This window comes from Aspergillus undulatus (assembly GCF_047715775.1).
Source record: "Aspergillus undulatus strain CBS 261.88 unplaced genomic scaffold BDV17scaffold_19, whole genome shotgun sequence".
NCBI classification, from domain to species: Eukaryota; Fungi; Ascomycota; class Eurotiomycetes; order Eurotiales; family Aspergillaceae; genus Aspergillus; species Aspergillus undulatus.
Window position 1 is genome coordinate 390,385 of NW_027396623.1, and position 15,454 is coordinate 405,838.

The window sequence follows — 15,454 nt, forward strand, 5'->3', positions numbered from 1 at the left end:
CTGAATAAAATAGCTTAAGGCATGCTTTTAAACTTAAAATATTATAGGCTAGCTTGCTTTATTAAACCTTCCTATAATTTAATTATAAGGTTCTAGTTAACTAAATATACCTGTATTTATATATATCCTGCTAGCTGATACTAATACTTAGTAAACTAGTAATTAAAAAATTAATAAAATTAGTTTTTTCTAGCCTGATATACCTAATAATATTATAATTAAGTAGTAATATAGTTTAATATACTATAAAGATATAAATATATTTATTAATAAGATTAAAAATATTATTATTTATAAAGGAGAGCCTATAGTAAAAATAAATATATAAATATACCTTTATAGAGCTGTATTATATTAGTTTACTTTTTAATTAATAAAGCTTGAAAAAATAACTCTTTAAACTATTACTATAGAACAAGGCTAGTTTATATATTTATTAAAAAGGTTTAAGGCTAACCCTCAAGTTATTTTATAAAAATTATATACTCTTAGTTTTATTTACTCTAATATTAAGAATAGTAAAATACCTTAGTCTTTCTATAAGGATATTATTTATTATTACTAAACTATAGGTATTATTAACCTGTATAATTAGATCTTAATAATTTAGAATTACCTAAATCTTTATCTATAATATAATATTCCTAAATTAATACTAGATACCTTATTAGCCTAGTTCCTCAAGATCCTTAAATAAAAGGAATACCTTTGGTAAAACCTCTGCTAAATATAATTATAAGAATAAAGTATATAATAATAGTAATAATAAACCTAAGAACTCTAAATATTTTATTTCTAGGAATAGATAAAGCCCTACTAAACCCCTTATATAATAATAACCTATTAATATATATTACCCTAGTCTAACCTTATACCCTATAATATATTATTTCTAGTAGCTATATAGTCAGCCCATGTAGTAAAACTAGTATAAGAATTAAGGTTATTTATTATTATACTACTACCTGAACTAGGCTTCTAATAATAATAGGGTTCTATATAATTAACCTGTTATAAATTCCCTGAACCTGTTAAATAGGTCCTTGTAGTTAACTAGCTAAGGTTAGAACTAAAATAGTAATTATCTAAATTACTAATTATAGAACTAACTAAACTTCTAGTTAAATAATTATATATTTACTATTAAACTAGTTTTAATAAATATTAAAACCTTAAATAATTCTATAGCTCTTTAGGTTATACTTATACCTGATTTTAGTATACTAAACCCTTTATTTATTTATTAAGCTATTCTATTACTTATAGTTTTATTAAATAATTATTTTATAAACCCTGTATTATATAGCCAAGCTATATTATTAAATCCTGAGCTATTAATAACTAATTTAGTTAAAGAGCTTAATCCTGACTCTAATCTTAATATTAATAGCTATCTTGCTAATACTATAATAATATCTCTATTACCTCTATTAGATAAACCTATGACTTTATATTCTATTTATTATATTAAGTTTAGCTTAAATAATTAACTATATTAATATATATTTTAATATTACCCTGAAAAGAGCTCTAAGCTATTAGTTATATTTATTATTAAGATAATTAAAATAAAGATTATTAAATCTAACCACGAGTATTTAACTAATACTATATTTCTATAAACTTAATAAATACTATTACTAAAGCTAGCCTTAATACTACTAAAGAATATTATAATATCTACCTTAATACTAGATATTCCTGGTTAATAAATAATATAATATTCCTCTAAAATATTTTAAATATTACTATATATCCTATAAAATAGCCTGTTATTATTAGTAGCCTTAAATTAAAATATTTATTTAACTAGTATACTATATTTAACCTATTCTTCCTGATAAAAGTAGAAAGTAATAAGCCTGTTTTTACTAAAATTCTAATTATAATATACTTTATTAATAGTGCTTCCGCGAAGCTCCTTGTTAATATAAAAATAATATAACAAGAAGGATTTAAGATTCTTTATAGATAATTAGAAATATAAATTAGTTCTTATAATATAATTATCAAAATTTATATTTAAGCTTAGCCCGCGAGATTAACTACTATTCCTATTTATATATTAAAATATATAACTATCTTTATATATTCTAGCGTAAAAGTCCTGATTTACCTATATATTAAGCTATTAAAAAACTATAATTTTATCTTTAAACCCTCTAATTAACTACCTATTAGTAATACTAATATTATTAAATCTATTATTATTAATACTTATCTTGTTAATTATAACTTCTTATTTATCAAAATTATAAATAAATTATTTTTACTAATTATTATTAGTTAACATACTAGGCTTGGTATTATATCTAATTTAGAATATATTAATATTTATATTATTAAACTAGAACTTGGTTATCTAGCCCAAGGACCTGAAATTAAAACTAAGTTAGGTTTCCTTATTCCAAGGATAATACTAGCCCCCTAGTTATACTAGAAGAAGTAGGCTCTCTCTAAAGCTAGTATTATTAAAATATAGACCTATTAACTACAAGACTAGTAATAAAATAAGGTTCTGATTATTTTTATCACGTGTATATTAAGTAATTATTTTTATAAGCTTTTAATACTTCTATTACTAAGTTACTAATCCTATATTCTATAAATCTTACTAATTTACTTAATAAATAAGATATTTTATCTAAAAAAATTATAATCTTACTAAATAGGGTTATACTCTATTATAAGGATAAAAGTTTTAAAACCATGCAAGTTTATATTAATATTATTTAATAATATAATATTTAAGCTAATTTTAATAACTTAAATATTATTATTATAAATATACCTGAAGACTAGTAGCTAGAAATACTTATAAAGCTAGGATAAGAATAATAGCTTCTCTAACCTTAGATTTACTATATTAGTCTTGAAGATTAAAAAGTTATTAATAATACTTTTAACCCTTTAGTTTATTAAAGAAAATAGAATATATTATTAAGTATATCCCTACTAGATTCCCTATCTTTATTATCTAGTATATAGTCTATAATCCCTAAATAAAAGTAACTAAGTAAAAAAGCTATATTATTATTAACTTTTATGGAATAAATAAAGAGTTAAAACCTAATTATTACTTAATATTAATTTAATAAGATATTATTAATCTTGTCAAGGGCTATTACTATATTTTAGTAATTAATACTATAAAGTTCTTTTATTAATAACTAATTTAATATAATTACTAAAAGTACCTAGTTATAATTAATTATTATAGACAAGAAGTCTTCTAGGTAATAATAATAAGATTTATTAACTTAGTCTTATTTATTTAATAGTAAATAGGTTTATTATTATATAACTTCAAGGCTTTTACTAAAATTTATATTAATAATATTATAATTACCTCAAGGACTCTATTAAAATATTTTAAATACTTATCCCTAGTTTTTAAATAGCTATAGGATATAAATATAAAACTTAAATTAATAAAAGTATTTATTAGGTTCCTATCTATCTAGCTACTAGGATAATATATTAATATTTTAGGTCTTATAATATTTATTAAAAAGCTAGAAGTAATCCTTGCTCTTAAATTCTTTAAAACCTTAAAAGACCTAGAATACTATATTAGTTTAACTAGCTAGTTTTATTACTATATAAAATATTTTACTACTTAAATTAATCTTTTATAATAATAAAAGATAAAGCTTTTGAAAGGAGCTCTAAAGAAAGGCTAAATTTATTAAGACTTTATAAAAGTTATACTATTAAATAATCTTATACCTGCTAAGCTTGCTATATTTAATAACTTATAAAAATAATTTAAATAACTTTAATTTTTTACTTACTATAATCTAGAGCTTTACCTTTATTTAGACTTTAATATTTTAAAATAAGGTTATAATATTATAATATATTATCTAAGCTTTAATTTTAAATATAAGGATTTTATTATATTACCTCTATAAATAAAAGTTAAACTAGTTCTTTTCCTTAGCTATAGCCTTATAAAAGCTAAATAGTTATACTAGCCTATTAAATTAGAAATATCTTGCTTGGTATAAATATTTTAAAAGGTTTAATATTTAATTAAGTCTATAAAAAATATTATAATATATACTAATTATACCTTGACTATTAAAATATTAAAATAATTATTAATAAATATAGTTACCCTTGAGAACCTAAACCTGAGGTTAGTTTATATAAATTAATATATTTAATAATTTTAATTATTAGTTTTTTATAAGCCTGGCTAGGTAAATATTATCCTTAATATATTATTATATTTTCCTTGAATTAGTAGTTTAACTATATAAAGAACCCTTAATCTTAATAGATTAATAATAGATACTATCCCTGTTATAAATACTTTACCTATTATAAAGTTATAGCTATTTAAATATTTTAAATACTAGATTTAAGAAGCCTATCCATCTGATTTATAAGTAAAAGTAATTATTAATATACTAAAAAAAGATATTTTAATAAAACTCTTCTACTAGTTAAATAATAGGTTACTCTATATAATTAAATAATTTACTATGAAAAAATAAAATAAGTTAATTATTATTAAAGACTTATAGCTCTATATTTTATAAAGTATAAAAGAAGAAATTTTTTATTTTATATATATATTATATAGCTACCAAGGGCCTGATTAATATCTTGATACCCTTTATAGCCTTATATTATATTAATTTTATAAATATTTATATAACTATATTACTAAGTACCCTGCTTGTCTTGAAAATATTCTATAATAATATTTCTTTTATAGATTATTATAGCTAATTCTGTTACTACTAGTTCCTTTTAATATAATCATGCTTAATTTTATTACTATCCTATCTTTTAATAGCTTTAATCTAGATAATTAAGTTAATAAATTACCTGAGGGGTTTAACTAACTCCTTGTTATTATTAATAAATTTATAAAATAAACTAGGCTTATTCCCGGCTATTTAAAATAAACTACTTTTAAATAGGGAATTACTTTTATTAAGTATTTTCAGAAGTATAATTAAGGCTTGCCAAGATATTTTATATTAAATCAAGATTCTTGTTTTATTTCCGGGGTTTAGAAAGGAATTTTTAGTAAAGTATTATATATTAATTAGTACTTTTTTACTATATTATATCTATAGACTAATAGCCAGACCAAGAGGTTTATTTAAATAATTAAGATTATAATCTAGTATATTACTACCTAGAATATATATTAACTTACTTGTTTATTTATAATTATCTCTATATTAAATAGGTTAAAGAGTTTAGTTACTATAAATACCCTTTATTATCTATTATTTAGTATCAATCTATATACCCCGTGGAATATTTTAAGGAATATCTTTGCTAAATAGGACTTCGGTATATATATTAATATAGAAGAAGTAATTAATTATATATCTATTTAAATAAAATCAAGCTATAATACTAAATATTATTTTATTAAATTTAATAAAGGTCAGAATATATACCTATAATTTTATAAAGATTATTAATTACTAATACTAAATATCCCTATTAAGTTCATGAAATAGTATACTAGCCTGTTTAGAATTACTAAGTAAGTTAGCTATTTAGCCTATTAGCTATCAGGCTTGCTATTAAATTAAAAGATCTACTTAATTATATTAATTAATTAGCTTAAACCTATACTTACTAACAAGGACCTTTATAAATATAATTATCCTAAACCTCCTGTTATTATTAATAAGGTATTCCCTGATAATAACAATTATTAGGAAGATAAATAACTACTAGGATATTATATTTAGTTAATTAGTTAATCTTATACTCCTTTCGTGGAGTATCTTGTTAGATAGCAAGGGTATTTAGTTAATAATAACAAGTAGGTTTATACTATTAACTCAGGCTTTGAAGACCTTGTTAAAGCCTATAATAAAGTATACTAGGATCAAGTTATTAAATAAAACAAGAAACATGGGCTTCCTTTACTACTCTATAAAATATAATTATAGTTAACTTATAGCTTACTCTTATCTTGTTGCTATTATATTATTTCATGATTAATAATTATATTTATTTTACTATACAAGGACATGGGAGTTCTTCTATTAACCCTATTATTATATACCTATTGATCTTTCTTCTTGTTCAACAGGCTAAGTCATGTTTTAGTCAGCCGCATCGGTTGTTCTAGCCGTCACGGCTTCGAGCTAGCTTTCATCAACAACTACTTCATGACACATCAGTGAACTGCTTCCCACATAGTAATTTTAGAGGTTATAATAATTCCTGAAATTATAAGGGCTTCTATAATAATAGTAATTACTAGCTATAAAACTAGTAATATAGCTAGTAGAGTTTATTAAATTATAATAACTTTACTAGTTTTATAGTTTTATTAATTAATCCTAAATTTATATTACTAAAAACTTTTCTAAAGCTTTTACTTTATCTAAATTAATAAACATGCCTTTATTTTTAGAAGATCGTGATATCTATATAATAAAAATATATATTAAGTTAATCCCTATAATCCTATAAGTAATTATATTAAATTATCATTATAAATTTTTTTTATTTATTAAATAAAAATAAACCTGCCCCTAAAGCCCTATTTAATAATATTAAAGCTTAGTAGAATACTTATTGTTAAACGTATGGTTTGATTTCATGAGATAGATGTTGTTTTTATCTCGAAGGGGACAGACCCACAGAAGAAGCAGGTTTGCTGACTAAAGTATGAGTAATCACTGGTAACGCACCTTAATGGCGACAACACCTTGATATCAGGCCATGCGTGCAACAACTTACTATATTAATATATTCAATACTTTAGTATTTAATTAATCTGAGAAGCCTATTATTACTATATATAGTAATTACTATAAGTACTCTAAATTAAATAATATATTATACTAGTATCTTCTTTATATAAAATTAGCAAAGCCTGATATAGTGCCTATTATTCAGGCCCATGCTACTAAGATTATAGAATTAGACTAATACTAAAAAAATAAATATATACTATATAAGTTATTCTAAACATACTAAAATATTATTATAAGAATTAGCCTAAATACTACTAAAAACTTTTATAATATTTATATTAATACAGGATATTCCTAGTTTATTATTAATTCTATACTAGCTAGGAAGATCCCTGATATCAAGATTTAAATAATTAATACTTAAATTATAGTTAAGGGTATTAAATCAGTTAAAAAAATAAAAATTATTATATTATTTTTATTTCTTATACCAGGTAAATTCCCTGATAGATATAGGTTTATTAAATTATAAGTTTAAATTTACTTTGTTAATAACCTTGAGGCTAAGTTACTCGTTAATATTAAAATTATTAAATAAAAAGGTCTTACTTTAGATTTTAAAATAATATATATTATTATTACTTTATGCAGTAATCTCTAATTCCTAATTTAGTATAAAAATATATTTATTAAATTACCAAGGCTCTTATTATTACCGAGAAATAAATTATTATTCTATTATATTTGAAAGATTTATATTCCTGTAAAGCTATATACTATATTGCCTGAAAATAAAGATTTTACTTTTAAATTATTATATTAGTTACTAGGGTTTTTATTACTAAATTATTTTATTTTTTATATTTACCTAGTTAAGTATAAATTCTATTTTATTAAAGTAGTTAAAAAATCTAATTATCCTATTATTATTATATACTATTACTGCCTGGGAACTATCTCTAACTTAAATTATATTGTAATATACTAAGTTAATCCTAAAATCAAGGCCCTAGCTTATAAATATATCTATAAAACTCTTATTGAACTTATTTTAAAAGAAATATACTACTACTTTGTTAAAGACTTATTTATCCAGGTAAGTAAAATTATTATTAAATATAATATTAAACCTAGAGTACTAGATTTCTTTCATGAAGATAATTTTTAGAATACTATTACTCTATTAAATAGCTATATAATATATAGTAAGGACTAATATATTATTAATTAATTCTATTAACTTATTAATTATTTTAATATATAGGGAAGTCCTGAGAATATTAATATTATTAATATTTTAAAATATAATTAGATAAAAATCTTACTCAAGGATAACTAGGAAAACTATTTTCTAAAATCTAGAATATATTATATAAATCTAAAGTCTAAAAAATATATTAATAATATATTTAACCTATTTTAATAATAAAACAAGATATTACTAGTAACTAGTTATACCTTTTCTAGCTACCTAGTCTTTATTATATAAAAAAGGAGAAAAGGGCTAAATAATTATAAATATTTATAAATTAAATTAGGAAATTATACTAGACTTATACCTAATACTTAATTAAATATTATTAACATAGTACAAGATTACAAGTTTATTCTAGTTATTAATATTTATAATTTTTTTTACTAATAGCCTGTTCAGTATAATTACTAAAAATATTTAGCTATAGTTACTTACCAAGGTCAGGAACTATTTAATATTATTATTATAGGTTATATTAATAATATCCCTTATATCTAATAATAAGTAGACCTATACTTATATAAGTTTCGCGGATTCTATAGGGCCTATATTAATAATATAGTTATTATTTTTAAAAACTTTATTAAATATTTTTATTACCTTGGACTTATATTTACCTGCCTGGAAAAACTTAATATTAAGCTTAAACCTAAGCCTTTATTAGCTTCCCTAGTATTTAGTTTCTTGGCTAGCAAGTAGATATACTTAGTTTAAGTATATTAGACAAGAAACTTGCTATTATCTAAAAGCTTAAATTCTTGAATAATTTTTAATAGCTTAAGATCTATCTTAGCTTAATAAGATAGTTTAGGTGTTATATTAAGAACTATACTAAATATATTAAATTATTAGAGTAATAAAAAATAGCTTTACTTTAGAATATTCCTATAAAAGGTTATACTAGATAAGATTATATACTAAATACCCTGTTTAATAATCCTACCCCTGTAGAATAAAATATATTTAACTAAATTTAAAGAGTTTTTAGTTCCCTGCTCTCCTTATTTTAATTTATTTTGAAACCTTTATATTAACCTTAATATATCTAAAGAAGGGCATGGTACTATAATATTTTATATTAAATATAATTATAATTATTTAAAATAATTAGTTCTACCTTTATAAAATTAAATTAAACTTGTTATATTCCTATCTGTTAGACGTATGGTTTGATTTCATGAGATAGATGTTGTTATTCTATCTCGAAGGGGACGGACCCACAGAAGAAGCAGGATCGCTAACTAAGATATAAGTAATCACTAGTAACGCACCTTAATAGCAACAATACCTTGATATCAGGCCATGCGTGCAATAAATAGGGGTAAAGATAAGATATTAATATCCTTGTTAAACCTTAATAAGAAAGTATTTAATTATTCTTATCCTTGTTAAATAGATATACTTTATTATATTCCTTTATTAACTTTTTAGATCTAGCTAGATTATTAATATAAACCTATTTATTATTATTAGTTAAATATCTATACCAGCAAACTAGATACTCAAGAATAAGTTTTTAGGTTTAATTATAGTATTAAGTATAATAATTAAGAAGCTAGTTAACCTCCTATCTATTATCTTTATTAAGATAGTATTTAATAATATATTCAGGTTTAATATAATTATATCTATAAGGATTAGAATTATTTAATAAAATAAGTTTAAGTTAAGTAACTGAGATAATTAGATAAATTTACTATATAAAAGGTAGTTTACCTAGTTAGTATACTAAATAATTAATTCTCTTAATAACAAGAAAGGGTCTAGTATATTACTTCGAGAATTTAAGGAAAAGGCCAGGCGGAATTATTTAATAATAGCTATAATATAGGTATAGATAAACTTGGTTACTAATATTAAATTTAACTAATCTATACTTACAGTTATAAATAATCTTTATTTATATCATAGTATATTTTAGTACTTCGTCTGCGTTAAACTGTATAGTGAAGTCTTGATATAAAAACGTGTCTCAACGTGTTGTACGCAGGCCTCTGAAGAGATGTATTTGTTATGGGTTGATCCAATAACATGCACCGCGTAGCTTACGCGGCTGTGGTCACGTGGTCCCTGCCCCTCTACCTTCTGTCTGCCCCTCCTGATCTGTTCTCTTCTTCAGCGATTCCTTCTTGTACATACGGCACGTTTAGATAGGAAGATCCATCTATTTACGTCCCCTTACAGTATTAGTCATATCTTAGTCATACGGCTCGGACTTCTACTTGTTCGACGGACGACTTAGTTGAATCAACAACTTCCTCTTCAGAATCAATGAACCGCCTACGGCGTGTAATATAAATAATCTAGGGAATACTATAGTAATTAGTATTAATTTAGTAATACTGAGTAATATAGGAGTTTTTGAATAAAGTAATACCTAGAGGTTACCTAGGACATGCTACTATGTTAAGTAATAATAATAAAGTAGTCAAATTATTATTATTATTAGTATCTTCGAGCTTCTTAAGAAACAGGTTGAATGACGAAATTAACCGCGAAGCGGGACGGGGGCTTACTAAAATATAATTAAGCACTCGGCAGAATGATCGATAGCAATAATATTAGTAGGTATATAGTATCTACAGTTCTAAGAGTAATTGAAGAGGTTTATATAGCCTTCCGACGGGTGGAATATTAGTTATCCTCGGGCCCCCGTTCCCAGCATAGCCATGGCCCAGTCAACAGCTAAATCAAGACATAGGTATAGCTCCCTACATTGTATATAGATACCGAGATTTATTGTACCCGGTAATATGTACTAATTCACTATTTATTGAAGCTGTAGAGCAAGCTTGACAGTATAATAAGCATGAGATAGTGCACCGTAAGATGCAAGTACTGTCTAAACACAGCTGTATCAGTTAAACAAAGCGTGATTATCAAGCCCCACCTCTAATGGAGATAGAGTCATAGTCCCTTAACGAGTCACGGAATTAAAAGACACCATTGGGCGTTACAGCAATATCCCGATTTTTGTTCATTTTCACACCGTAACAATCTAGCATATGCCTAAGGCTGTACATGAGAACAACCACCACTGGGCTCGAAGATTTTCGGACTTCAAACACTCTCCAGAACCTGCTCCTTGAACTCTCTCTCCACCTTCTGACCCTTGTCATCAGTCGTTGACTCGCCATGCAGGTTAAGCAGTGCACCAAGATCGAACTTGGGGGACTTGAGGAGCTTAACCTTGCGGATGTGGACCTGTATAGCCATTAGTCTTCATGTTCACGAGAATCCAGAGCAATACTGACATGCTGGAGGGGATAGATTCCCTGAGTTGCCTTCTCAATCTCACGGCCGATGACCTCGGGAATCAGCTTTGTTGTGAGTTGTGCGAGAGAGCAGCTGGACGCCTCCCGTTGCATGATTTCGGTCATCTTCTTGCGGATAGCGCGGATCTGAGACGAACGAGCATATGTGGTTTTCTTGATCTGGTTGGGGCGTCTCTTGGTAAAGGCAATAGCGAACAGGCGAAGGAGATAGTCATCAGTTGTCTTCACAGTCACATTGGCCTCGATGAGTGACTGCCATTTGCGGACAAGGGATCGCAGCTTGTCGGTGGTGAAATCCAGACCGTGGAAGTTCGTGAGACAGTTCTTTCCTTGGATCTCGTCAACACGTAGCTTAACCTTGCGGAAGGCGTGATCTTCGTCGTTCTGAAGGTCGGCGAGGGAAACTTCGAAGATGCGGCCCTTCAGCGAATCGTTCGCGTTCTTGAGACCGCTGGTGCGGTTGACGAGAGTTTTTCCGACGCTTCATGGGTTCCAGTTAGTTCACCTGCCCAATAGCGAAATATAAATTAGCCTTATCAACGGCATCTTGACTCACTCTCTGATCTGGAAGGTGGAAGGAGCCTATTCCTGATTAGCAACATTCAGCACGGGTTGAAGCTGAATCGCCTACCTTCACAGAGTACTCATCCTTTCTGGTGAAAGGGTCAACAGTCCTCTTCTTGATACCCTTCTTGCCCTTGGACAAGCGCTTGTTCCTAGTCGCTCATTAGCAACGGGCTCATCTTAACCCTGGTGACGATTCGGGGCTCCTCATGTCGTACTTTCCAACAGCCATAATTGCGACTCGGTCCTATCTGTCAATCGTCCAAGACAGATCAGAGGTTCACACCACGGGATCTGGTGGAAGTGGTCGGGTCGATTCGTGCTGCTTGCCGCGGTTTCGTCGGACAAGAAGTTGTGAACGAAATCCCACAGAAAAGTTCCGTTAAGCGAGAGGCTGGCCCTATGCTATTCTTACGTAATATGCTACCCACAAACATGAAGACATTTAATTGGTCCTTCAAGTACACACGTGCTTCTCCGCACCCAGCCTTGATGGTTGGCACCAGAGCTGACCGAGCAAATAACATCGCCCCCAAATGGCTTCGCGGCGTCCACTGTCACCTCTTGGCCAGCGCTCATACCCGGCATTCAATGCACAGTATTGGTTTCCCTATGGACTTCCTACATCATGTCTGTATTAGATGTTAGTATGAGGGGCAATCTAAACCCAGGATACCCTCAACACTCAGTTGTTAGCTGATGTTCTTACTATGTGCGGTGTAGTGTAGAGTACTTCCATCTGAAGCTTGTCTGGAGACTCTGGACTAGTTACATTCCAAAACAAATAGTCAGCAACATTTGAATAGCCAGCCGGCTGACTAGACAATGAATGCTGTACATAAGAAAGTCCGTGACAGAGTATAAGCCAGACGCCTACAACTCGCTTTAGTAGTATCTAGACCAAACTACAACTAACTAGTCGATGTGAGCCTGGAGGTTGTCTGCTCTTATCAAAACGATAGTGGGGCCGAGGCTCTGCTCTCAGTGTCTTGCGATTTACTCTGAGTAGTGTCCAATGACAGTAGATACAGCGAAGAGACTAGTACCCGACCTCCATGGGCATCGTAGAGTACTAGTACAGATGAGTGAGGCATGCCTGAGGCTTTCAAGAGGTCTGGATGTGGTTGGTCGAGTCTTCCACGTAATGGACAAGCGCTGCCCGTCCTCAATGCGGCATTTGCATCATTTGCATCATCACCTCACCACTAAGCTTCAATTTCCCAGGAACTTTGACCACATTTCAATTGCCTCAAGATAGTCATTTCCGTTCACACATCTAAGAATGGTATGTTTTCTTCAATGTGCTAGCGCGATCCGAGGGGGATTAGCCTGGCTCTAACTTGATACGATTCCATAGGGTAAACGCAAGAAGTCAAGCCGCCAGCCCCAGCAGCCCAGAAAGGTATAGAACAAATAAGCTTGACCATTTCACTCGGTTCGGCACCTCAGCTAATCTCAGAGCCTAGAAAGAGCCACTTCCTAGCACGTTTGCGTGCCTCTTTTGTAACCACGAAAATTCAATCGTGGTGAAGCTGGATAAAAAATTAGGACTGGGCCATTTGTCTTGCAAGGTGTGCGGGCAGAGGTTTCAGACGGGGATTAATTGTAAGCTCTTGGATTTTCCTACAGTGTAACTAATATTCACAATCGTGGTTTGACAGACCTTTCGGCCGCCGTTGACGTATACTCAGACTGGGTTGATGCTTGTGATGCAGTCGCCAAGGATACCGCAAACAAATACGGAGACAATAATGATTTTGCGATGCGCTCAAACAACAGCCCTTATACCTCAGACGGTAGGAGAGTCAATGCCACAGAGCAGGTCGGCCAGATCGATGAGGATTAGTGGATTATGCCGGAGAAGATTGATATCCAACATGAACATTTCAACAATTTCCATTTCATCTATCATAATTTTCAGGACTCGACCGTCTTTTTTTTTATCATATAAATCCTCAGGGGCGTGATGGCCCTTTCCCTCGGTATCACCATCGCGTGCGTAACTGAGTCCATGTGTGCTTCTCGAAAGGACCTTGAATGCTCAGAACTGTATGCTAGAGGGTATAGTAACGGTCACCAAAGTCGCCGAGACCTGGTATTATATATCTGCAATATACATTAGTCTGCCTGCTCTGCGCCACTGAAAAGGGTCTTACTTCTTTTCATCTAAACCTTGGTCGATAAAAGCGGTTACAACCCTGAGCTTAGGAAAGCGCTCAGCAAAATCTGCAACGCCCGAAGGACTTGCAATGAGATTGAGGAAAAGAATACGTTCCTCAGGGACACCCTTGGCTTTCAGAATCTCGACAGCAAGAGTTGCCGACCCCCCTGGTTCAAATCAGTTGCAATACATGGCGCACCGCGATAATATCTGCACCTACCTGTTGCAAACATGGGGTCAAGAAGAAGGACCCATCGATTAGAGATATCAGTCGGTAACTTTTCGTAAAAAAGCTTCGGCATGCATGTCTCCTCATCCCTTTGTATGAGTATCTTGCCGATGCGCACAGATCGACAACAATCTCTCAGCCCTTGCTCCATAGCTTCGCCTGCTCGCATGATTGAGACACCGCATATTTTGCCCTCAAACCTGACGCCCAGGTATGAGCGACCCACGGGTGTTGTAACGGAATGTTCAACAACTGGAAGATGGTTCAGGCCCTCCTCTACCAAGAGGCGAATTATCCGGTTTGAGTAAAAGATGAAATCAGCGCGTGTGGTGTTTTGATCTCTAATCATACTGCAGAATTGTTAGTAGAGGCGTCTAGGTAAATCATAGACGACATCGGGTCGTGTGGATAAGCTCAAAAACTCTTGACGTACGTTAAAAGTGCTATCAACTGAGGCGTTTGGGGCAAAACATGGACATTTTCATAAGAAATGCTCTTGGAGACTGTTGCAGTGGGCTTTTCTCTGTCTGATCGGTAGACTGGGCCGACCCCTTGAGCTGGCGAAGGGATATGTTCCGTCGTTTCACTCATTGTGGGTAGAGGAGATTGCCAGGTGCATATGGAAATTCAGTATGATTGCAACAGGCTCGTAAGAAGAAAGTGCGGGCGCAAACTGTTATGAACTGAAGATGTCTGCTATATATGCTGTTCTCCCAGATGAGTAACTGAGCGCGGCGTGACTGGCGAGGTCTCCCGGACCCCTTGTTGAATATGGGTAAGCTTCGTAGCAGAAAAGACCCAAGATAAGATACATACAACACCAAGCCAACCTGTCACCTGAAGTGTCAAGCTGCCCTGTGCCGATCTTTCCGTTAATGGTAGTACTTATCAGTCTACTCAAGTGGGGTTTGTGTGAACTTTTCCACGCGGAGATAAGGAAAATTGAGCAGCCGGATATTTTGATCTATAGCAGTTGCGGTACCTCAAATGCAGGACCAACGGTCAGTGTTCGAAATACTCCGTACGTGGCAAAGTACTTATATGGTTTCCTATAGTCCCCTCACGACAGGGTATCTAATGGACGGAAGTAGCAATTGAAAATACCACTTGAGCCCTGGCATGATAGAACTTGCATCTATATATGCTGAAGTAACCCATCGGTATTAGGGCTGGGCCGGTTACGAAGATTTCTAGGTGCGTCGTTTCCATCGCGAGTCCAGAAAGTACTACTGACATAGAGAGCATTATGTATATCCTGTACGTGCTCTCGATCCTCTGATGAGC

The 15,454-nt window shown here is 30.1% G+C and overlaps 3 protein-coding genes across 3 annotated transcripts; 1 reads left to right on the forward strand and 2 right to left on the reverse strand.

Moving 5' to 3' along the window:
- Positions 1 to 10,456: 10,456 nt before the first annotated feature.
- On the reverse strand, positions 10,457 to 12,116 carry rps1 (40S ribosomal protein eS1). The gene is made up of 5 exons (XM_073757651.1): positions 11,999 to 12,116; positions 11,848 to 11,932; positions 11,773 to 11,798; positions 11,196 to 11,697; positions 10,457 to 11,145 (listed from the first exon to the last, which is right to left on the reverse strand). The coding sequence occupies exons 1-5, from the start codon at positions 12,010 to 12,012 to the stop codon at positions 11,002 to 11,004; spliced, it is 771 nt and encodes a 256-aa protein (XP_073616466.1). The 5' UTR covers positions 12,013 to 12,116; the 3' UTR covers positions 10,457 to 11,001.
- An 856-nt stretch (positions 12,117 to 12,972) lies between these two features.
- Positions 12,973 to 13,851, forward strand: BDV17DRAFT_60206 (uncharacterized protein). Its single transcript, XM_073764840.1, has 4 exons — positions 12,973 to 13,065; positions 13,138 to 13,182; positions 13,247 to 13,385; positions 13,442 to 13,851. The coding sequence occupies exons 1-4, from the start codon at positions 13,063 to 13,065 to the stop codon at positions 13,624 to 13,626; spliced, it is 372 nt and encodes a 123-aa protein (XP_073616467.1). The 5' UTR covers positions 12,973 to 13,062; the 3' UTR covers positions 13,627 to 13,851.
- On the reverse strand, positions 13,791 to 14,903 carry BDV17DRAFT_60309 (uracil phosphoribosyltransferase). The gene is made up of 4 exons (XM_073764841.1): positions 14,604 to 14,903; positions 14,162 to 14,520; positions 13,937 to 14,108; positions 13,791 to 13,886 (listed from the first exon to the last, which is right to left on the reverse strand). The coding sequence occupies exons 1-4, from the start codon at positions 14,759 to 14,761 to the stop codon at positions 13,835 to 13,837; spliced, it is 741 nt and encodes a 246-aa protein (XP_073616468.1). The 5' UTR covers positions 14,762 to 14,903; the 3' UTR covers positions 13,791 to 13,834.
- Positions 14,904 to 15,454: the final 551 nt, after the last annotated feature.